This window comes from Wyeomyia smithii, chromosome 2, assembly GCF_029784165.1.
Source record: "Wyeomyia smithii strain HCP4-BCI-WySm-NY-G18 chromosome 2, ASM2978416v1, whole genome shotgun sequence".
Classification (NCBI taxonomy): domain Eukaryota; kingdom Metazoa; phylum Arthropoda; class Insecta; order Diptera; family Culicidae; genus Wyeomyia; species Wyeomyia smithii.
In genome coordinates this window covers 268882909-268907445 of record NC_073695.1, presented here as the reverse complement: position 1 = coordinate 268907445, position 24537 = coordinate 268882909, and the positions used below count along the sequence as shown (strand labels likewise).

The following is a 24537-nucleotide window of genomic DNA, read 5'->3' as shown; positions in this document are numbered from 1 at the left end:
CTGCCACTGATGGTGATTGAAAGTTTATCTGAGTAAGATTACCATGAAACCATGAATTACTCAACAAGAACTGAACATTTTTGCAAAGGTTATAAGTTATTTTTATTTATTTTTTATCTTCAATATTCACTAAATAATCGTGACCGACATAACATCGAAGGGTTATTTATCTAAAAATACTAATTTATAGAAGAGTAAGAGCCGGCGAGTGCTTATGATTTTTTTGTCCATTTACTAAGATCGATTCAGAATCTGTTTTTAATATTTCAACATTGTTGGATATTTTCTCTATTTTTAACTTTACAAATAAAATAATATACTTATATTAGCTGTCTTCGTAATTCAGTGAATGTAATTGTTGGCAAATGTAACATACTTGTGAAGCAAAAAAAGAAATCTTTTTAAACTTTAACTTCGTTGTAATTGTTAAATGTTGTTTGCACAAAAAATACACAACATCACCAGGTGTAAATAAACTTCTTTCGAGTGTAATTAAATATATATCTGAAAAAATGAAGGGGAGACTGAGAAATAAAATACGTAAATCACAGAACAAACGAATTTCTTGTGTATGTAATTACAGTAATTACAGTATTTAGTCCCACGTCACCGTTTCATACAACCCTAGGGCTGTATACCTTGTAGTATTTGACATTTTTCGTACATTCAAATATTTTTACTGTGTAAATATTTCTTTATTCTTTTTTTTTTTTTTGAAGGACAAAATTACAACTTTGCAGAAAACAAAATAAAACAAACCGTTCTGGGTGAATTTTTTCTGCTTTTTGAATAATTTAAACTTTTTTGTTTCTCATTTCTCTATGATCAATCAACCATTTATGTTTAAATAATAAAATAAAATCAAAAAAAAATAAGCTTTTTAAGATAATCATTCTATTTTTTCTAGATTTTTTCTGCTTAAAAAAAACAACTTTGCCGAAGATGTAATATCTATAAAACAAACCGTTTTTGCTCTTAAAATATTGATAACACAGTCCACCAATTTTTTTACAACCCCCTCCCCGCAAAAGGGGGGAGATCATGTGAAGACGATTTGTTATTATATTTTTGAGTAACGTTTACACTCTTGATATTACATTAAACAGATTTCAAATAAGTCAATCTAACGTTGAGAAGAACCTATTTTAGTATTGTAGGGGAATTGGGGCAAAATTGATATGTTGTTGAAATTTCAGGTGGATCAGACACCTTCCAATCGATTCCTGAGACTTTTTTACTCAATATCAGAATTAATTTTACTACCACTTTTAGATATTAGCGCATTACCATTAAAGCTCAGACATACTCGATATTATTTTGCTTTATAAAACAAACCGGTTTCGTAAAATCACCGTTTTGAGCTCAGTTTTTGTCCGATTCAAGATCTGTTTTTTAAAGATGGGTAAGAAGATGCTAACATGTGGATAAACTCTTAGAAGTTTGATAAAAATGGCGTCAAAATAACATAAAAAATTTTCGATTTCTCAAAAATTCAAAATGGCGACGTTGTTGCCCCTTAAGTTGAAATATGTTCAAACTCGGGGAAATTTGCTTTTGCCCAAAAAAATTATATGTCATCCCATACGAAGTGTACATGCCACTTGGACACGACCATCACAGATTTTGCTCAAAGTTGGAGGAATTTATTCATCTACTGTCTCTTTGGAGAAATCCCAACTTTGGTGTCGATTCGAATATTTCCCGCTCTGTAGGAAAAATGTAAATTTAATTTTTAAATATCAAAATTATTTATCTGGCAACACTTACGGTCAAAACTTATATTTTTTCTGGATTCCTTGGTTTATTTTCTTCAAAAATCATCTATCACTAGTTTTCGGACATCTTACGTCTATGAATTGTAAGAAAAAGAAAAAAGAGATTTTGAACAAAAAATGTGTGACTTTGCAATAAACAGGGGGATCGCACAGAGCGGGGGGTATTCCAATCGACACCAAAATTGGGATTTTTCCAAAGTGACAGTAGATGAATAATTCTCGCAACTTTGAGCAAAATCTGTGATGGTTGTGTCCAAGTTTGTGCTTTTTCATGGTCACTTCGTATGGAATGACCCACATAGAAACCAAGGCAGAAAAAAAAGTCAATTTTTGTTGCACTGAATCATCAATGCCATTCTTACATGAACCGTTTCCAAAAATTAGTCGTGATTCAAAAAATTACTAATAGCACAACATGACATTTTTAGCCCATAGAAACATCTGAGCAAAGGTTCTGCCAAATTAAAAAGCAAAGCCTTAAGTCAGCCTTCTGAAAAGTACTGTCTTTCTGTGACAGCAAGTTTTAAACGAGTTCGGCTCTCATTGTACTGCACAGCTCTCCCTGCTACCCATACGCTCGCTACACAGCCCGACAGCCACTGACGACAGCGCACACATGCAATGACAAACGAACTGTTTTTTTTTTCTACTTATGTCTGTTGGTTCTTCCAAGCTGTCGCTTATGACAGCCTTTACAGCGCGACATCCTTCGACACAAAGTAAAATTGGTTATTTCGGCTTTCCAGTCATCTGCTTATCGGAACGAAAATTTATTTCCTATTTCCGATGCTTCCATTTAATATTAAATGTAATCCTTGATGTGAAATTTGTCAAAAGAACAAACACGTGAAACCGAACAAGACACCCATGCAGTCATGCAGTAAAATCATTTTTCGTGCCTGTGCTCGAGTTTTAGCCGATTTGATCGCACACCGCTCGGTTTCAACAGCTCATAATAAATTACAGCTCATAATAAATCGCGGACGGAACCTATCACGACACGTTATTTCACTTAGAATAGCTTTCTCGTAAATTTTTTTTGGGCTCACGGTGAGCTTAAGTTGTCGTTTTCTTTGAATGAAATGAGAACACTTCTCGCCAATTTGGCACAAAATCTGTTATTTTCACACAACTAAAAGTATATTAAGCCACAATAAATAGAAGTTTTATTTCAATTTTGTGTGAAAGGCAAAACTCAAACAGTTAATCAAAACTGAACTTCAGCGATTACCATTAAATCAACACTGAACCTTGAAAAAATTATCGATAAGTACGGATATGCTGATCCAAACAGAAATAAGTTTTTCAGGTTTCAATAAAAATGAAATCTGAATTTAACGTTAAAACTAAACAACCCTTTAACAAATACGAATCAAAGTTAATCCACAAAACTTCACAGTAAAAATTCTGAATATGATACATCACGTACATTATTTTCTCATTTAAATTTCACTTGCTTCTGCCGTAAACCACGATTTTGTTTGAAAATTATATGCAATATCATTCAAATTTGCGTGGAATATTATGAAATTTTCTATCATAAGCGATGGACGCAATTCTTTCTATGCGATTCGACATAATTTTCTCCTTTTTTCTAACGGTGTTCAACACAATCGAAAAAATTAAGTTAAATCCTAATTTTGCAGCTGTTCCACTATTTTATTGTTAAAACTATTGAATGCAAAAAAAAATTCATACTTCGATACTTACACCGCAACAGGTTCCTTGAATTTGCCACACTGTTGAATCTGGAACATGAGATCTCCTCCGTTAACGTACTCCATCACAAAATACAGTCGATCCTATTGAAATCGGAAGATGAAAAAAAACCACACAAAAAATAACCTCAGTTTAGCAGCTTACCATAGTCTGGAAGCAGGAGTGCAGTTGCACCAAAAATGGCGGCTTGTTGGATAAGGCCAGGACTCGCTTCTCCACCATGGTGCATTCCACGTCGTCGTCCTGGATGATGATGTCCTTCTTGAGGATCTTGATCGCGTACAATTCATCCGCTCCCTTCCGCTCGGCCAGCATTACCTTACCGAAAGAACCTTTGCCGAGGACCATCAGGAAGTTGAAGTCCGTAGCCCGTATCACATCCTTTTTGCCCATGTTGTGAGGAACGTCCTTGTCTCCGAGCACCGGCATCTTTTTGGAAATGGATGTTTTCTGCCAGGACATATAAACGGTTTTTTTCAATAAACGAAACTAAGTCCGAGTTCGAAGTACTTCAACTCACTCTCATTTGGCTCTTAAGCTGCACCAGATCGGTGCCCTCCTCCGGCACCGGAACGTTGTAGTATTCACCTTCCTCCGCGGTGAGCAGCTTGAACCACCCATCAACCGGATTCTTGAGAATCTCCGAGATGCCGAATGATAGCGAACCCATGAAGTCATTCCGCGAGGTACGATCCCAATCCCAAACCTCGATCAGGATGCGTCGATCTTTATCCTCCGCCTTGAGCTCACTGCAGAAAAGTGACGTCCGGAATTCGAATTGGAAGCTAACTGAAAAGCTACTTACAAAACCAGCGTTTCATTCCACACCGGATTCAACGACGCCCGGATGGTCTTGGTTTTCTTCTTCACGTTGTCCGAGTCGGGAATGAGCTTAATCTTGACGTACGGATCGCTCGAACCGTTCGGATCCATCGGGATCAGGTTGCGGCCCTGTTTCACTGAAATTGAAAAAGGCAGATTTTTATTAGTTTGTAAATAACAAATTTGAGAAACTTAATTTGAAATTGAGCTTGACTTTTACATTCAATTTATAATTTCAGGATCTTTGTCGTGGATTCAGGTATTTGGAGTTTTTTTTTTAAATACTAATTTTAAATTACATATGCTAAATCATCAATTATCTGATCTGGATTCTATGGATAATGACTTACCATAGTTAAATTGAGAATCCTTCGAATTCACATAAAAAGATCTAAGTTCGAAAGAAAATGTTCGAATCTCAGACTCCCCATTTGGATATTGGGCGGCTGAGAGCTAAATTTTGTTTCCATATTCTGAAGGTTCACATTATGGATTTTAACATTAGAAGATTGCTAAGTTCTTAATTCCAAAGCATTATTTATGAGTTCTGCTAGAGAAAAATGATAAATTTCAGTTTTTAACTGTAGACTATGAATCCTAAAAACTGAATTTTTAAATTTTATTCATTGATTTTTGTATTTAAACTTCTGATACGAATTTCGCTTCTCTTTAATGTTAAAAACGCTCGACACTGGAGATGTTCAGATTATTTTTGCTTCCAGTTTATGGACTGCTGCTTCAAGTTCTTAAATTTTGATTTTAAAATTTTGTATACTTGAATCAAGATTCAATTCCAGAAGATGACAGCTGACCTTCCAATCTTCACATTATATTTTTTTGGAATGACCTGAATAAGCTTTCTGGAGCATAATGTAGATCTAGATATCGTTCTCGTTATGTGCCGCTCCTGTTCTTATCTTGATGACTTAACCAATCCTAATTAACATCAACACCATTAAACGACGGACGGTGTTTTATCTTTCAGGCAAAAAAGCAAAACAAAAACACCTAATATATATGCTAGGTTCTCTTCTTCGTAGACTTTCCACATTCTGTACCGTCTCCTGCAGCTGTGCCCCAGTTTGAACTGGACCTCTGGAGTCACACAGAAAATGGGGCGAGATAAATGGCAAAATTATCCTTTCCCGCAGGGGAAAAATAACCTGCCAACATCAGGGATTTGTTCGATTGCGAAAAATGAGCTTCGGAAGCAAACACACGACCGGGACCGAGGACATGGCGCTTGAGAAGTTTATCTCGCAAATTATGTGTCATTCCCATTCTGGAATACTGCTGAGAGCTGCGGCAGCACCTGTGGGAAGGTTGCTGTTTTTCCTAGTCACTAACACGCACACACACACAATCACATCGAAATTGGTATTGTTCGGTGCTTGTTGTCATGGCGTGATTAGCATGATAGATTCAAACGGATGAAATTCACTCACTAGAGTTAGGGAACTGAGTAGTTTCATGTTAAATGGCGGGTTCAATAAAGTTTAACCGTCTTTAGTTTGGGTAAAAGAATGCAAACGAATTTAAAAAAAGAGTATAGTGTTTTATAAAAAAAGTAGATTTTTCCGTTACCAAAATTTAAATTTATTTTACGCTTTTTGTATTTCTTTACCCTTTCTTGATGCTAATCATTGCTAATGGAGGTTCAAGTTGTAGAACTCTGTTGGTATTTAAGACCATCGACTTGTTACATTATCCATTTTCGCTGACAATGTGCTCTCCCGAATACAATTTTCTCAACTCATTATCTATTTATAGATTTTAAGGCGTCGTACGACTTAGTTAAGCAAAATGAGCTGAGTATTGAATATTTTAAAGCGAGGTTATCAATTATTATCATTCACTAACATATAAACTTTATGAACACTTATTTTAATTCGATGTAATTGCACTAAAAACAATTTTTTTATGAATTCAAAATGAAATTTTCACCACAAAACTTATAACATTAGTGAAATAAGCAAAAAAATTCATGTCATAACCCAATTGGGCAGTGTCTCCAATGATATTCATTAACATCAAAACAACCAAAAATATTCTATCTAGTGAGTAAAATGGGCCACAATACTGAGAGAATAACCCACTTCCTGCTTCGTGATATTGTCATAGAACTCATTAAAATGGCTTCGAAACTCATCCACAGGATAAATAAATTATACGATAAATAATCTTAATTACCGCACTTTCACGTTAACGAGGAAGTGTTAGCACTCCAACGCGTTGCAGAGAAAAGTTACTGGTTTGAATGGGATAGAATAAGGATTTTTCGTCAAATTCTACTTTTTCGTGGAGATTTGTAGGTTGCTTTATTACCGTCCTGATGTGTTTCGTGCCAATTTGATTAGTAGTTGAAGACACAGTTTCAATATCGGATGAAATTAATTGTTCAATTGAGCAACTATTCATCAGAATTAATATAGAATTTTGTTGACGCAGTAAAGTGTAACGAGAAAGTATTATTTTTGAAGTATATAACCTCCCTTCTACTGATAAAATTTCCCACGAAAGTTTCCATAACCAGTGACACAACATTGGCACATTTTTTCAATTATAAATTAGCGAAACTTTTAGTGCAATTCAACCAAGTAGAACAACAATCGAATATCCACTTACATTCTTCATACGGTTTGCTTATTTTCCTAACGCAGATTTAAAAATGGTATACGAAACTATTTCGAGTATAGAATTATTAGCTAGAAATTAGAGTGAGCGAAGATGATTATCTCTCAATTTTCTAACAATTTTAAAGAGGATTTCGTGTGAGAACGAACAAGCATCAAAGTTCTTTTTAACACTGGCAAGGCAAATTTATTTATTTCGTTTCTGGCATCATTGTGGAGTATGAAAGACAATGCGAGGGAAATATCAATAACTATCGATAACGCTGAAACCTTGGTGGTTCTATCGATGGATGGCAACTATCGATAATTATCGATAAGTTTCCCATTCCTACTGGAAATGTCTGCTAATTGGTACCACATTTAAGCAAAATCTATGGCGAAAACAGGGTTCCTGTAGTTCAAAATTTGGCAAAATTGTTCTGCTTGCAGTTGTGTACGGCTTTCAAAGCAAATTTATTTTTAATAATTAAGAACTTCATAAGCCTTTTTAATTTATTCGTTGTTCTCCTACTAACAAAAAGAACTTAAACACGGCAAGATTGACCAATTCAAAATGGCTGATTCGGAAGTGTTTCATCTACTCAACAAAACCTCTCAATTGCAATCAGAACAGTACTATACAAACTTTTTAACCTATAAAATGTTTAGAGCAAAAATTATCTGCCCAATTAAAACAGCAAAGCCTTGGTGCTACATTCCGATTCGGAACTTGACCTTCTGTTTACTATACACAGACTTCGCAGCCAACCGTTAAGTGTACAAGACAATTGCTGGGCTAGGCTCCTACTGGCACTAACAGTGTCTCCCGGGTCGAGACTCGAACCTACGACGACTGGCTTGTTAGGCCAGCATCGTACCTCGAGACCAGCTGGGGAGGCAATTCACAATTACACCCTTGAAATTCAGCCACGAGCACTTAAAACGATGTATTCAGTTTTAGGCATTTTTTGCCGTAGAATTACGTCTTACGGCAACATATGCATTTAGTGGTACAAAATGTAAAACCGAAAACATCGAGAGCGTCACGAAAATTATCCACTTGCAAATGCATAAAACTCAGTCAGTTTCCAACGGATTTTCTTCATTCTTACAGCATTCGATTGTAAAATAATTTATGCGTCCACTAAAATGCAAAAAATTTTGATTTTGTGATGCTAACTATTGTACTATTTAAAATACCTTGATGAACGCATGTTTTGACCAATCAGATTTTAAACAAGGCCTTCTTTCCGAGCTCATCTGACCTAAAATAATACAAACGATTTGACTTTATAACCGATTTGTTGTTGTTGCTGTTTTACTCGGTCTAGTTCACAAAAAACGCCCTACTGGTAGTTTTTCTCTGAGTAGTCACGTATAAAAGCTACCATGCAGAAATTTAGTCTTCATTAAAAAACCGATTACAACAAGACAACAACAAGAGCAACAAGAGTACGGTTGACTCTTAGTGGAAGCTGGCTCAACCCGTAGCTGATTTTCAGCGCTGAGCAGGTAGCTCATATGGACCAACCGACAGCCCAAATCACTGCACAGCATTACTGAAGATGTCCGGACATGTTAGTAATTCTGTTCGAATCTATCGCGTCAGGTTTGCCTTCAGCCATTTGGCCAAAGCAGAGTGGTCCAATAAGGCAATAAGTGGAACTTAATTCCATACCGCCTTCTACCTTTATCCTAGCTCGATGATGTCTTCGTAACAATTGTTTGTATGAATGACCCGCAACTTTTTTGTGTTAAGAGATAAAGGAGTAGTTGACAAACACACATTTTTGCCAAAGATTATACATCTCCAGGACTTTTCCTTACAAAGTTATATCATATTTTAGCTTATGTTTTCGATTACTCTATAGGTTAAAAAGGGGCAAGTGAAATGATGATGTTAATACTTTTCCTTGAAGCTAAGTTAAAGTACTACATAATCTTTTAGATTCCATTTGTCTCAATCCACCCGTATTAAGGTACGACGAGCATAAGTAACAGTAGGTTTTCATATAAGAAAAATACTAACTTTTTTGTGCTATGAGTTAGAAGACTGGTTTATTCGACAAAGTTTTAGAACGTGCAAAAATATGAAACTTTGCCAAACAAACAAAATTTTCGTCTTCATTGGGTACAGAGTTACAGAGTATTTTATATAAAAGTTACTTTAAAGTTAGTTTTTTATACTTAACTTTTGTTAGTTTGATTCTACAAGAAAACGTTGTTCTAAAGAAGCATTAAAGCATATGAAATACACGGTTTTGTTGAAGACTACACATCGCCAGGACTATTTCTTAAAAAATTATAACATATTTTAGCTTATTTTTTCGATAATTTTAAAGACGCTCATTCGAAAATTCTATGCGGGTCATTCATTCAAACAAAGACATCATTAAGCTAGGATGAAGGTGAAAGGAGTTATGGTATTAAGTTCCACTTTTTGCCTTATTGGACCACTGTGCACTGCTTGTAGCTGATCGGTAGCGTGTGTGTATGGTCGTCATGCTATGTTTGCTTGCTTGCGGTGTGTGCAGAGCGGAGAATAACAAGATAACTAGAATCATCTTGTGTCACTATTGTGTGATATACCAAAGCATTTTTAAAAGCCCTAAATCGTAATTGAAGAATTTCCATTTCTGTCATTCGCCAAAACCTAGATGACAGTGATAACAACTATGCAAATAAGTGGGTAATTGAGTTCTTGCTTTACTTTGTGCTCATTTCTCTACCGTGGCCGCTAGAACAATCAAAAATGTTTTAATTTTCTTGCCATCCCCTAGTGTGCGATTTTTTGTTTGGCTTGTTCGATACACCTACCAGAAGTTTAACTCTCAGTAGTCACGTATAAAAGCAAGCATGCAGAAATTTAATCTTTAGTAAGAAATACATTGACATTAGACAGGCTATCGTAATTCTTCGTTAACCTTGCGGACGTATCGTATAAACAACCTTCTTCTATAAGCAACCTCTTTAACTATTGAAGCATTTTTTGTAACTTCCATTTTTCCATTTTTCGTTCAACATATTGTTTGGAACTTATGGTGCAATTTTTCTAATACAATTTTTATATCTTGAAATTTACAAGCTTTTTTTGAAAATCAGTTCACTGAAGTCTTTTTTTATGCGGAAGAGATATGTAGCGCGCAAAAAAATCCGCGTAAAAACTACTTCAATTCTGAAATCCACGTAAAAAAACGCGTACATTCCGATATCCGCGAAAAAAAACTACAATTGGTAAACGTTTTTAATCATTTCGGCCAAATTATTTCGAAAAAGAATCAATAGCAGTGTCATTTTCCGCATGCGAATCGAGATGAAAATCAAGAAAAAATATAAACAGGTTAAGCCAAATCAGTGAATATTCAGTAATTGTAATAATTAAACCCATCTGATACTGTAAATAAACGATTTGATAATGAAAAACCAATAAAAACACGATATCAAACGACTTTTCTGGGAAATTCGCGTAAAAAAAAATGAAAAAGACCCTAACGTAACTTGTTTTCTCTCAGTCTGAATTTCTACATAAATTTTCTTTATAGTCTCTTTTTGGTTCCTTTTTGGTTTGTGTTTTGTGTCTTTTTCGGTATCTTTTTTCAAGCATTTGCTCTTCGAAGTTTCTATATCAGAGTCACCCAGTCGTTACCAGCTCTGTATTCCTTGTCCCTCTTGTACTGATAACACACATATTAAGGCCTTTTACTCGGTATTCCTCATCAATTCAACAAATTAAAACGGTGGCACTTTGAGCATGAAAGGTAACAAAAATAATAACTACTTCTAAATGATCTCGGGTCGCTAAAAAGTGCCATTGGTGTGTCACAATTGCGACATCCGGCAAATTCGTGGGATGATTCTCGTTCTCTTGTTATCACAGCACCTTTGTTCAGCACTTCAGAAGCTTTCCAAGTTTTTCTTGACAGCCAGCAGAAAGACGGGTGCTCCAGCACCAACGCTATTTCTCTTTGAGCTGCCCACGATGAATTCGACCTACCGTCCAGCACGAGACAAAACATTTGCAATCTTTTATACCAGGCCTTTGGGGTAAACTCTCAGTGAGAGAGGAGCCTTGTAGGACTAGAAAAAGACATGAAATTACTCGTTGCAAAATCGCTTACAATCGCTCGATATTGGGTTTTGTTTTTCGCTCTGATTGGACGAAATATGATAACAAAATCACAATTTTTTACTTTTTGATGGACACTGTGAAAATGAATGAAATCTGTTGAAAACTGAATGATAAAAAAGTTGATCTACAATATTGTAGCCTCGTTAGTTTAAAGTAACGTTGTAGAGAAAAGTTTTTCTCTATCTTGAAAAATAATTGATTTTAATTGACTTTTTATTCAAAATTTCGGATCAAAACTATCTTTAAACGACTTTTAGAGCTTTTTAATTGAATTTGAAGGGCACATCTGACTCTATATACGGTTTTTTTTAGATATAGCTTTTTTTTCTGTATTTGTATAAATTCAGTTTGAAAACATGACGAAAATAACAAAAAAATCCTATTGTTCACATTTAAAACACACATATTTGATTTCTCGGTATTTTTTCTTAAACTAGAATGTACTACCTTTAGTTTGATTAAAAAAGATCGAAAGTCTATCAAGTGCTTTGAAAGTTATGAAGTTTTGAAAATAAAGGTTATCAAATAAAGCCTTTTGCAATGATCACCCTATTTCGTAACTGGTAACCCAAACTGGTTCAGTTGTGTTAAAAATTATAGAGATTGATCTTTGCCGAATCTAACTCGTATTTTTTTTTCGGGTCGTTAGGGTAACTAACTTCGAATTATGGTGACCAAAAAAAGCGTCTTTATTTGATATTTCCTACTCTCAACAATCCATAACTTTTGAACCAGTTGATCGATCTTCGATCTTATGGAGTCAAATCAAAGGTAACTATTTAATTTTTCGCATTTTAATGCGAAAGTAAAAAAAATATTATAATTTTTGTCATGTTTCCAAATTGAATTTACTCAAATACAAAAAATAATAAGTTCTTGAAAAAAGTCGTCAATTTTTATTTAACTTGATACGTAGAGTCAATTTCTGGCCTCTGAAAATCATTCTGGTTACGTAAATATGGTTCCAGAAACCGAAAGTCGGCATTTTAGAATTCGATTCTGTGCATCCTCTCGATCATTTTAAGCTTTTCTCCGAAAAAATTTGGTTGAAATTTGTGTTTCATATAACTATATAACTTTCCTCGACACCAGAAGCCCTTACATAAAAATTTTCACGCCAATCCGTTGATCCGTTCTTGAGTTAAATCGTAATTTATGGACTCCATTTTATTTTTATTATATAGAAAATTTAAAGCTTTGAAAATTCAGCCTTTTGGCAATTGAGGTTCTGAGAATTTAGAGATTTGGTGATCAATTTCAACCAAAATTTTAGGTTCTCGGGAATGTAGGAATTTTGGATATTGGGTTTCAGTATTTTAAGATTAAGGTTTTTGGGAGCTTTGAGTTTTAGGGCATAATGGTTTTACGATTGATAGATTTTATGATTTTAGAATTTCAAAACTTTAGGGTTATTGGATTTAAATAGATTTCAGGTTGTAATACCAAAAATCCTGAATACCAGAGAGCTTGAGGACCCTAAATTCGACAATCTCAGGATTTCGGGTTTCAGGAATTCCAATACTCAGGAATCTAAAGATTTTACGATTTAACAATTGAAAAATTTTAAGAATTTGGTGGTTTGAGATTGTAGTATTCTCGGCATTCGAGATTTTAGGACTTTCAACTTCAAGTCAAATTTTAGGAAACAGTAGAAAACTAGACTTTCGCTCGTTCAAGGAAGAAAGCAATTTCAATCCGCATCAAGCTGATTAGAAGATGTTTGATTGAGAGGTACGTTTGCAAAACCTTCTCTCTCAGAAAAACATATACTGTTCATCAACAATTCACAGTTTTTACAAGTATTTTTTCTACTGCTCCCCAGTAAATGAGGCATATTAGCGTTCAACGTTTTCGAAAACAATTTTTTTACGGTGCTCACAGCTCCGCTTATTAATGAATATAGACTGTTCCGAAAATTATAAATACATCTTTTTTCTTGAAAAAAACAAAAAATACAGGATTTTTCGGGTCATTTTATTCTGAAATATAGATAACAAGTGTTTTATTTCCAGTTTCAATTCAATTTGGGATTATTTCTCGTAGGATACGCGAGTTCTCTAACTTTTCTCTCAACTCTACTCATAAGCTTTTGCACAGTGTGTTCTCCGACCATTTTTACCACTTTAAGCCAATCTTTTTTAAATTTTTCAACATTGTCCGCTGGTTTGACATATATCTTCAGCTTTGCCTTGGTCAAAGCCCAAAAAGTTTCAATAGGGCGAATTTCAGGGCAGTTTGGAGGATTCATCTCCTTTGGGACACATGTGACATTATTTGTTTTATACCACCCTAGTGCATCCTTAGAGTAATGGCAGGTAGCAAGATCGGGCCAAAAGATTGGAGGATTGTTATGCTGCTTAACCATGGATAACAACTTTTTCTGCAAACACTCTTTCACGTAAATTTTACCATTCATTGTGTCATTCGTAATGAATGGACGAGATATTTTCCCACATTCACAAATGGGCTACCAAACCATTACCTTCTTGCCGAATTTTTCGGTGTAAATGGCTTTCACGGGTCCAGGGACATCCTTTCCCTTCGGTGATGTATAAAATTGCGGTCCTGGCAGAGTCTTATAGTCCAGTTTTATGTAGGTTTCGTCATCCATGATAACACACCCCATTTTTTTGGTCAGAAATTTGTCATAAAGCTTCCGAGCTCTCGGTTTCACAGATTCAGCTTGTTTTGGATTTCGTTTTGGCTGCTTCTGCTTCCGACGGGTCTGCAGACCCATTCTTCCCTTGGCACGCATAACGTTACTCGCCGAGGTTCCAAGCTTTCTCGCCACATCTCGTACTGATACTGAAGGATGCCGCTTGTAGTATTCCTTAACCTTTTTGCCCATTGTGGGATCAACAGGCCCGGGTTTACTACAACGTCTTGGGGCATCAGTAAATGTGCACTCTTTACAATACTTCTGCAATGCGGTTTGAACTGCTCCGACACTTATACCTTCTTGTCTGGCTAATTTTTTTATAGAATGACCACTCACGGTGCCCCATTTATGCACAATTCGCTTTCTTTGCTCGGGAGAAAGGCCACGCATTTTCAAAATTTCGCACTAAATGTTAGAAAAAATGACAGCATCTGTTTCTTTTGGATGTAAACAACAAGACGCAGCCAACGTTTGGTTGAATACTGCACGTTATTTGAAATGACGGTTGATCGTAAGTGTATTTATAATTATCGGAACGGTCTATAAGACATTAACACATTGAAGGTCCGGAGTGATGTTCGACCGGTCGCCATATAATAAAATGCAAATAACTGTAGTGAATCTGTAGGATGAATTTATTCTCATCAATGATCTTGTTACCAATCTGCAATTATATTTTGATAGAGGCTTTATATTTCATGTCCCTGTCATAATAAAAACTGCTGAAAAGTTTTATTTTGTTCCACATCCTTCAAAAATGTCACCATCAAATAACTTCATTTGCAAATACATTTACATCAGCACTTTCTCTAACCCGGAATTTCAAGATTAAGTGTTACCAAATCTTAGCAGGAGCCCCCTGAATATAAGGCAATTTTCCAGTGATTATTAAATTCTAATGGTACTCCAAGTGTGATTAACAGATTTGAAATAATATTTATAAAAAAAACAGCTAGTAAATAAATCCGAACAATCAGAAGAAATTATATATATTCTTAAAAAAATAAAAAATACTCAAGTAACATTGAGAAACTCTCTTTGTTTGCTTTTTCTTTGATTAATAACTTAGTTAGTTTGCATTTTTCATGATACTCTTTACATAGTGAGCTAAGCAATATTATAAGCTTTCAATTTGTGGAAAGAAATCGTTAAGAACTTTTATATTGACGCTGAGTTCTGGATAAAAGCAGCCTACGCCTACTAAGAAAGGCTTTCAACCAAAGGTGGTTAGTATTATTGAAGAAGTTTTGCCACTGATTTGTTTTTAATACTTGTACACAAATATTCGGTTCTATTGAATAATATTTATTCAAGAGTTCGATCTAATTCCAATATTATTATTGCAGGCTGAATCCTTCGTTACCCTTACTCCTCTTATTGCTTTTCATCATGCGAGAGGAGCAAACCAATATAAAGCGTTCACTCGACTGGCAAAGAGGTACGCTATATTCGTTTTTTTTTCGTTGTTTCGTTTGTGGTTAGGATATAAAGTGGTGTAATCGGAAACAGCACACTGGTCACGAAATAATCAGTATTTAGTAGCGCGCGTATGAGGAAGGCGGCGCGCGGCGGGCAGGAAAACGAGCAACAATATCGAAATTATCTCCCACGATCCCACAAGTCGGGTTTTTTTTCTTGTTGCCGGTTCTGCATTCTAATTGGCGCAGAGTACGTTCTGATTTTGACATCCTGTGGCCCATCCGAGCTGGCAGCGGAAAACGGAAACTTAGTGAAAATAAGTACGAGCAGAGCACAGACACGCAACCATTCCGGTGCCGCAACGCCACCGATCGAAAGCTCACTGGCAGTAGGCTGCTATCATCATGGCACTCGCTCGCAGTATCACAGACAGTCAGGCACTGTTAGAAAGAGATTGAGAGGAGAACGACGGGTGGTGCGGAATCGATGAACCTAAAGACAGGCAAATGGAAAACATGAACGGAAGCATGTGCTTCTCGCTTATTTTTGGCAAATGGGTTTGGCAGAAACGTGCACTGAAAGCAAGCCAGGGAATACGTATTTTTGGCCAATCGGGAATGTGCGGTAACCGATAAGCTCGGTGCTGTGTGCGCCGCGAGTAGAGATGTCAGATCTGTTGTTTGACATATCTGTAAATCTTATAAGCGTGGTGCTTAAGTAAAACCAAATGTACCAGGTTGATAATTCCATTTTCCTGCGATGCAAAAGATTAGATTTATTATCTGACAAATCGTAATAAAAGCTTTTACACACACACACACACACACACACACACACACACATATATTTATTTTTTACGTATTTTCACCATTTTAACTAAGTTTCTACAGAGAATTGTAGAAAAATTTGAACAATGTGTATGTTTTGTTTCAGCAAGTTCTCAAAAAGTTTCATACATAAAATTTGGAACTCAAATATAGGATTATTGAATAACCCTAGCAACTTTCATGGAAGTCTTCGATTTCATTTTGACTTGCTCTATTACTTTTTTTTAAAGTATGTTGAAAAAAAAGGTTTTTTGTATTCTACTTGGCATGAACGAAAATGGCAAAACAAAACTCTGTTACTGCTGTAAGGTGCTTTGTAAGCGAACTGTGTTAGTCCGCTAAATTTATTTATAAAGCACAATTTTATATAACGAATGTTCTATGTCTATTTAGAATAGATTTCTAGATTTTGTTATCAATCAAGAATTTACGAAACTGTAAAAATACACTTTTGTTTGCACATCTGGCATCCCTGGTAGTAAAACGTAAAAGCAGCAAGCTTCGCTGCTGGTGGTCTGCCAGCAAACTGGAAGCGTGCTGTCTGCCGTGTGGTGTGCACCCGGGCGGTTGCGGTGCATTCAGGCGGAAGAAGGAAAACCAGTTGAGCGTGCGAGCTTTTTTTTCTGTTTTTCATTCACCCATCATCACACAGTGTGTTTTTGTGTATGTGTTTACTACGTGATAAAGATGAAAATGGGACAGAACGGCGGAAGCCAGCCCGCAGACTGTTTGGCAGGCAAAATGGTCCTTTCGTTCGAATTAAATTTTATTAAATGGATTGCTTTGTTCAGTTCGGGGATATTCTGTGACAATGCGATAAGCACGCGTTTCGCGCGCTATTTGCCGCAACCGCTGCCTGCTTTGTCGAGACAGTGTTTCCATGAAGGACGAGTACGCTCCGGTGAAAATTCGATGTCAATAAACGTGAGTGTAAATCAGCGAACGGCGGAGAACCGCTGACGCGTTTAAATCAATTCGATATGAAAATGTTCCTCACCTTCGATATTGAGTTTGTTGGCCGTATGCGTGATGGCAAGCTGGATGCGCCCTCGCCGCTCGGTGTGGTCACATCCGCACAGGTTCGGGACGCTCTCCTCGCACCGTTTGTGTACGTTCATATCACATGCTGTTACGTAGCACGCGTCAACCGGCGCAGTAAAGCGGTTGTCATTGTTTTCAGCATTTCAGTTTCGGTTGAAATAATTTTTCAGTTTCAAGATTCGTTATGCAAAGAAAATAGAAGAAAAACGATTAGCGAAACAAAAGTCACTCTGTCATCACAGTCATCTGCAAGAGAAGTTAACACCGAAAACAAAAGAATGAGTTCGAGAGAATGGAAACTGAAATGATGTAGAGAGTTTCTAAGATACTTTTTTTAGAGTGAAATGGTCATTTGATATGAACAATCGGATTATTTAAAGTTCTGTTTTTTTTTTTTTTAAGGGAAATTTGAAGAAAACTCCAATTTAGAGAACCACAAGAATATTTAAAAATTATCCATTTTCGACATTTTAGATTCACACGAACGGTTGATAGGTTCACAATGAACAACTGAGACACAACATGAATGCGAAACAATTCACAAACACACAAAGAACACTAATCAAAATGCATTATTTTGTAAAGACAAGCAGCGAAAAGCATGCACAGCTAGCAAGTATGATAAATATGAAAACTGGCGAAAGAAATGAAAACAAGCAATAGCAAAAAGTTTGCACAAGAAACTGTTTTGCAGAAGGCAAAGAAGACGAGAAACAAAAAACGGGAAAGTCTACTGGGGAGGGTGAGAAAAGCTTTCGTTTTCATGCTTGGCACAAGTTTTAATTACATCGGAACCGTCGACGACGGACAGGTCGTGGGCGGCCCGAACGGAGATCTCAGCCACTGCTGGTGAAGACGTGGGCGGCACCCGTGGACCGATGCAAAGGTCAGTTGCCAACACGGGAGGGGAGCTGACGGTTGTTTATACTTTTATCCCAAATTTGGTAGAATGCTAATTAATATTTTCATTAACTTTAGCGGGTACAGGTTCCCCGTTTCTGCCGAAGCGAGAGCTATTTTCCGGTTGATTTAGCTTCGTGTGTTAGAGCATAGATTTTTTGAGTTTCCTTGATGGATGGAGTGGCATTTTGAGTGAAATGAAACGAGTTGAGTTCCTCGAGATAGTCTGTTATAATTTGTAGATATCACACATAATTTCATAGCAGCTTTTTTTCTCGAAATTCTTTACAAGATGTTTTCAACATGAACATGGAGAAGTTTGAAATTAGTTTAGGTTTAAAGCGCGAAGGACAATCAGGTAAAATGTCGCAAATTAGTTTTTTATTCCAGTATACACTGCGGTCTTTTTTACGCGGTTGGTTGTACCGCGTTAACCGCGTAATTCAAAAAAATCGCGTGAAAAAACTCCATTCAATAATAAGATCCAATTGAAAATAATGGCACGTAAATAAATATAAACTTGAAAAATGATATAAAATGAGTTTATAGTGCTTCTAAAGTGAAAATTCATTGAAGAACATGACAATAACTTTTTCATGATAATTTTGCCACATGTTTAAGCTTTCGTTCCTTAATCGGAAGCTAATCGCAACGACCCTGACTCGTATCGTTATACAATTATTAATGTAGTTTTGTTTCTTCTCCCCGAATCAACGGAAGTTGCCTATTTTTTGGTAATAACAGCAAATAAATTCAAAATATGCATTATTTAGATTAATAAAACAAAATACCTTATTGTCATGAGCCGTACGATTGATTTTAACTTTATTGGATTTACTTATGTAATACTTATGTAATACCGCGTAAAAATAATCTTCCAAACCGCGTGAAAATAATCCGCGTTATTTCAAAAAACCGCGTAAAAATAATCCGCGTTATTGTAAAAATTCGCGTAAAAAAGTCGCGTATAAAAAAATAGCCTAAAAATAATCCGCGTGAAAAAGACCCCAGTGTAATAGTTTCATTTTAAAATTGTTGCAACATTGGTGATATTTGATAACTTTTGCATAAATCTTTGATAACATTTAATTAAATTGTAATGATTCTTGAATCTTGACAGACATGATCGATGATTCTTATATAATTCATTATAGAACCTCACACAATTTTAACGATTCCAAATAAATTTGTCGTCCCCTTATAATTTAAGAATTTCTTAGTTTAGCTTCTTTACATCTGAATCCTTAAATAGTGATAAAAAAAACTAAAGGATTTTACTGTATATTTTTTAAAAATAAAAATAAGTATTAAATAATCAAAAATAATATTCAAACGCTTTAAGAATTATCGGAGAGTCAATTATAAATCAAAACAAATCAGAGAAACTTTTCGATGGCTTGAAAATTATCATAAAGAAATCACAGAGGAATGGTTCAAACATCATTGAGAAATTGAAAAAATAAACAAAATTATTGACTGAAAATTATGTGAAATACGACACCACAATAAAGTAATTTAGAAAATAATCAAAAATTCTGTGAAATTTCCTCAAAGATTTTTCATCTCATTATCAATAAAACATTAGAAATTTTTCAATCAAATGTAAACAAATCCCCGAAATTTTTAAAAACTATAAAAATGAAAAATAAGCTCACTGGAAATATGATACATATTTGGAAAAATATACGGTATATTTTTTCAAATCTGTATCATATTTCCTGTTCGATTATTTTTCGCTTCCCCTGCTGCACACATTGTCTGTTTAATGAACTTGGATGTTAACGGGTAAAAGCCGTTGTTGAAAATAGAAATTTATTTCGATAAAAATGAAGTCGTAAGAACTCGCCAAACAATCTCTCAACGTAATTTATTTAAAATAAAATAAAAATTGAATATATAAAAGGAAAATATCCAATTTATTCAGCAACCATGGAAGAACGATTGCAAAATATCAAAGAAAAGTTTAAATCCAAACAGAGTTTTTTCAAAATCATCACACAGTCAATCGTCGTAAAATCGAAAATGAATTTTGAAAAAAATGTATCAAAGAATCTTTGAGGTTTTTTGATAGAAAATTCCTTGATAATGGAACCGATGAATCACTGATAGTCATAAAAAGTCTAAAAGAAGAACTTCCATGCATTTCAAGAAATTCAGTTAAATAGATATTTATCACTAATGTTAACAAAATTTTAAGCTTACTTCCTCCCATCAACAAAAAAAAAGGATTTAACTTGAACGAGCACGAATCGTTGCTTCTCCGTAATGGAATCTGAACTAGTGAAATTGCACAAAGAACCACCGTAAGATGGCTAATTTGGGATTAATATACCATCGTTGATGTACAACAACTCAAAAGCTTCCGCTTCCCATAGATCGATAACTGCGCCGGCTACGTTCTTACGATCGGTCAGGGATGGAGCGAAGGAAGTGTTACAATCGCTGTTGCCAGAGACCAAATTTTCCTCCGCATCTTTAATGACTGTTACCACATCTGTTCAACTGAAGAACCAAAAATGAGGCAAAATCTCTTTATTTTAAGTATCGACATCTAGCGGTGGAGAGCATGCATTTTACACTCGAAATTTTATTACGCTTATATTCCATTCATTCAATAAAAAGACTGTGTGAGCTCTCGCCGCTTTTCGCCGAGAGAATTCTTTGTTCTCCCCGGTACTGGTATAGAGAGGGTACCTTTTCATGATAATCGTACAGTACCACCCGCATACGTGCAACGGTTTTTATGTAGATATATTTTTAATGAATTTCATTGTTGCCCAAGTTGAAAACTGAATATCTTGACTAACGACAATCATTTTTCTACATTGTACCTAATGTCGTAATCAGTGCTGTGTATAGCGCGTCTGATATGCATCACTTGCAATGTTAGGTATAAAAAATGGTACGAGAAAAAAATATTGTCGTTGGTTGAAAAATTCGGTTTTCAAGTCCAACGAAGATATTCAAGTAAATCAACTAACAGGTTAAAATAGTTTCAACAGTCGCGAGATGTACAATCCAAGAAAATTTGTTAAACAATGTTAAAATGGTTGATAGATTTTTAGTTGAATTTGTTCTATTGACGTTGATTGTGAATTGTTACTGAATTTCCGCTTTAAAGTTCTCTTGAATGCGGTCCAGTCTTCACACTTATTCTCGTTTTAATTGTTCAGTAATTTTTATTACGGTCATGTTCAGTAAATTTGAAAAAATACTGATCATTTTGTAATTTTCTCAAAAATAACTGATGTCGGTTGAAGTTTTTACCGAATTACCGTTATGCAAAGGGCACTTGACGAGCTCAGCCAAAAACATTACTGACCTTTTCCGTAAACTAAAGTATGTTCTGCACTTTCATAAAGTTCAGTAAATATTTGACGATCTGTCAGCATCTTCCCAGGTGTTGCTGAAAACTCTTTAATTGTTTAACTGAACTCTTGTTGTTTTTTACTATACTGTTCGGTAATTTTTCTGCATCTGTCAAAACGAAACATCAAAAGTCCGTCATTTTGCAAATATTCAAAGAGTTTCGAAGTTGAGTTTTTGAAGTGTTTCGCGTGTGATTTTCAAAAAAAAAATTAAAATGGATTTCGTACTTTCAAATCTACAAGAAAACGACGTGGAAGTACACGATCTATTCAGTAAGTTGTTATTTATCAAATATGTACGTATTTGTGTATTTTAGTTGAATGTTTCATATCATGGCACATCCGCAACAATGATTTCACCCAAGATTCTATCTATTCGCGTTGACGGTGTTGCTGATACTTGTTTGGTTTTTGTATGCGAAAAAGAAGGAAGGAAATATTTTTGCTTTTGTCATCACGCACATTTTGACAATTACATATGAGGGTTCACGTAGGTGCGAACAGTCTTCAAAATCTCTTTCAACACGAATAACCCTTATTACGATTGAGATAATGCAAATCATTTCAGTCAGCATATGGAAATTTTTCCACCACAGGAGAGCAATTTACTAGAAGCCTGCAATAAAAAGCCTATATCCATCATAACATTAAACGTATCAAGTTTTTACTTGAATGTGCTGGGAACACCAGTATAATCGATCCAAACAATCCGAAATACCTTTATAAAATTATTCAACGGTTATAATAGCAGCTTTCACAATGGTCGTATTTATTTTTCTCTTTTCGCTGTACGTTTACAGAACGCTCGGTAATTTTTGACGAATCGTCAGCTTTGTAAATTTACAAAACGCTCGGTAATTCGTGACGAATAGTCAGCATTGTAAATACCGACTTATGTAGCAATTTTTGATGAACACTTTGTAAATTTTTACTTGTAAATTTTTACTATCTTCAGCGTTTCAGCGAGAATGAAAAATTACCGAACACTCGTCAAGCAAATGAATTACTGAACATATTGCTGATGGCTCAGCTGTTTAGAACTCGTTAAAAAGATTGCTGTGTTCGGTAAAAGAAACTAAGTGTGTTAACATGATTTTGATAGATCAACTATTCAAAATCACCTTTTTACCTGGTCATTGAAGCAAAGATAAATAATTTTTTTAGGCATGTTCAAACTATTGGAGCGATCTGTTCGAACGATGCACTGTAAAATTAATGTAGGATGGAACAGCAAAAAATGAATGCGAAAGCTTGGGCACCGATTTGCTGCAGAGTTTTGTTCGAAGTTGCATATCTGTCCTGTGCTGTTACGGAAAGAAAGAGTAGATTTGTCATTATGGTAAGTGATGGATTTTTATAATTCTACGCTTATAACTCACAAAGCGGGGGATGGTAGGGAACCTTAGAATAAACCCATGCTTAAAAGTTCCGAACGATTTGATTCCACTAGGATTCGAACTCATAACAATTCACTAGCAAAGTCTCTAAAGCCTTGAGGCTACAAGCCCCCCGAAAAAAAATATGTGAAAAACTTTGCAATGACATACTCGAATCAATAATAAATAACCGAACAAACAATCATGTCAAAATTATATTAAAAAAATATATATATATAATCAATTGGTTTTATCACTGTCAAAACAAATTAAAACAATTTTCAAATAAAAATAAAATTATAGTTTGACCAAAAATTGTCACAGGGAAATTTTGAATAACAGTGATAATATCAATGATGATTTTTGGATAGTTCTCCAATAGATATTTTAATGAAGTTTTTGAAAAATTCTCGTAACACTTCACGATGATTCCATCTTGTTTTTAACTATTCGGTAGTATTTTTTCTCTTTTTCAATATATGAATATTCCTAAAAAATGCTTTTTAATGATGCTCTAAGGGTTTTCTATCCGAATACTATCAAAACGATCAAGGAATCAATCTGAGAATCAGAAAAAGTTATGATAACACTGGTCGACAAAATGTAAAAAAGTGCATTCCAAAATCGCAAACCGGAATAAAATGAAGGATTATTTCTACATAATATAAATATGTGCTATAAATAACATTTGAATCACTATTCAATCAATCGCAGAAAAATGGCACTGTACAATGGAGATATTGAGCTTTAGTGATTTTTTTTGTGAACATGCTTAGTTTTCCATCGCATATGAAAATACTTCAGCCCTCCGATAAGATATAAGAGAAAAAGATCGTATGTAAATTTTCGTCATGAATCCCGCTTTGCACTAAAAATTTCAGTTTCTGATCGAAAAAAATTTGTATTCGTGTTTTGCAGGGTTTTATCTGAATATGGAAAAATAATTTTTATAATATGTTCAATGAGCTCTGTGAGTCAAATAACTGAATGCGATGCTGAACTAAACCATGCAAAATATTTAAAAACAACACCACAAAACAAAAAAAAAACATATGGAAAAATGTGTGAATCGAACAGAATTGGGAAAAGTGCAAAAGAGTGGTTTTGTAGCTTAAAGTATTTTTTTCATGAATCACCTTAGGGCAACCTGAAAACAATTTTTTAGAAAGTCGAAATGTTCTACAAAAATGCTATAAATAACATTATCTTTCAATTTAGGATTGAGCACCTTGACTTTTTCAACATCGATTTTTTTTTTTTTTGAGACAGCCTTCTATTCAACTATTCAACCATTCCTATGAATTTTAGTGCCCCTAGCCAAAACCAAAACGCGTCAGCTTATGTGAGACTGTCGTATAGAAATTGCTCGCCGGATTCGTCGTTTTAGCGTTTTGTTTACGAGGAAACTTATTTAGGTCTCTGAAAAAAAAAACGGTAATGGCTAGGGACACCAAAATTCACAGGAATGGTTGCTTTCCGGTTTGAGCTTCGGAGTGCACCTGTGTTGACCAGTGTAATGCGGGGATGGTCATAAAACAATAATGAGGGAATTTACGACACATCACTAGAAGAAAACAGGAAAAGGTTGAACAGCCTTTTTCGATTGAAAAAAATTAAAACAATTTATCTAGATTATCAACAAAAAAATGACAAAACAATTTCAAACTGTGAAGTTTTATCAACAGATTTCAAAACGTAAGTTATTTTCATAAAAAGGGAAAACTAATCTTCAAGAATTATAGAAGAATCAATAAAAACTTTAAAAAATGAATCCTCCAGGACTCACAAAACAATTACTCAGTAAGATCAAGAATTTACCAAAGAGTAAATATTGATGAATTGAAAATAAAAGAAATGACTTTTTTTTTCTTTATTAGAGAGGCTTTCAGC

The 24537-nt window shown here is 35.0% G+C and overlaps 1 protein-coding gene across 9 annotated transcripts in view; it reads right to left on the bottom strand.

Annotated features, from left to right (window-relative positions):
* Positions 1–24537, bottom strand: part of LOC129725137 (protein kinase C, brain isozyme) — a 187610-nt gene that overhangs the window by 8372 nt on the left and 154701 nt on the right. For all 9 annotated transcript variants that reach the window (XM_055680604.1, XM_055680606.1, XM_055680605.1 and 6 more), the window contains 5 exons: positions 16960–17088; positions 4300–4453; positions 4015–4243; positions 3639–3944; positions 3486–3577 (listed from right to left, as the gene is read on the bottom strand). In XM_055680604.1, coding sequence (XP_055536579.1) covers positions 3486–3577; positions 3639–3944; positions 4015–4243; positions 4300–4453; positions 16960–17088 — 910 coding nt within the window. The remainder of the gene's footprint in view (positions 1–3485; positions 3578–3638; positions 3945–4014; positions 4244–4299; positions 4454–16959; positions 17089–24537) is intronic.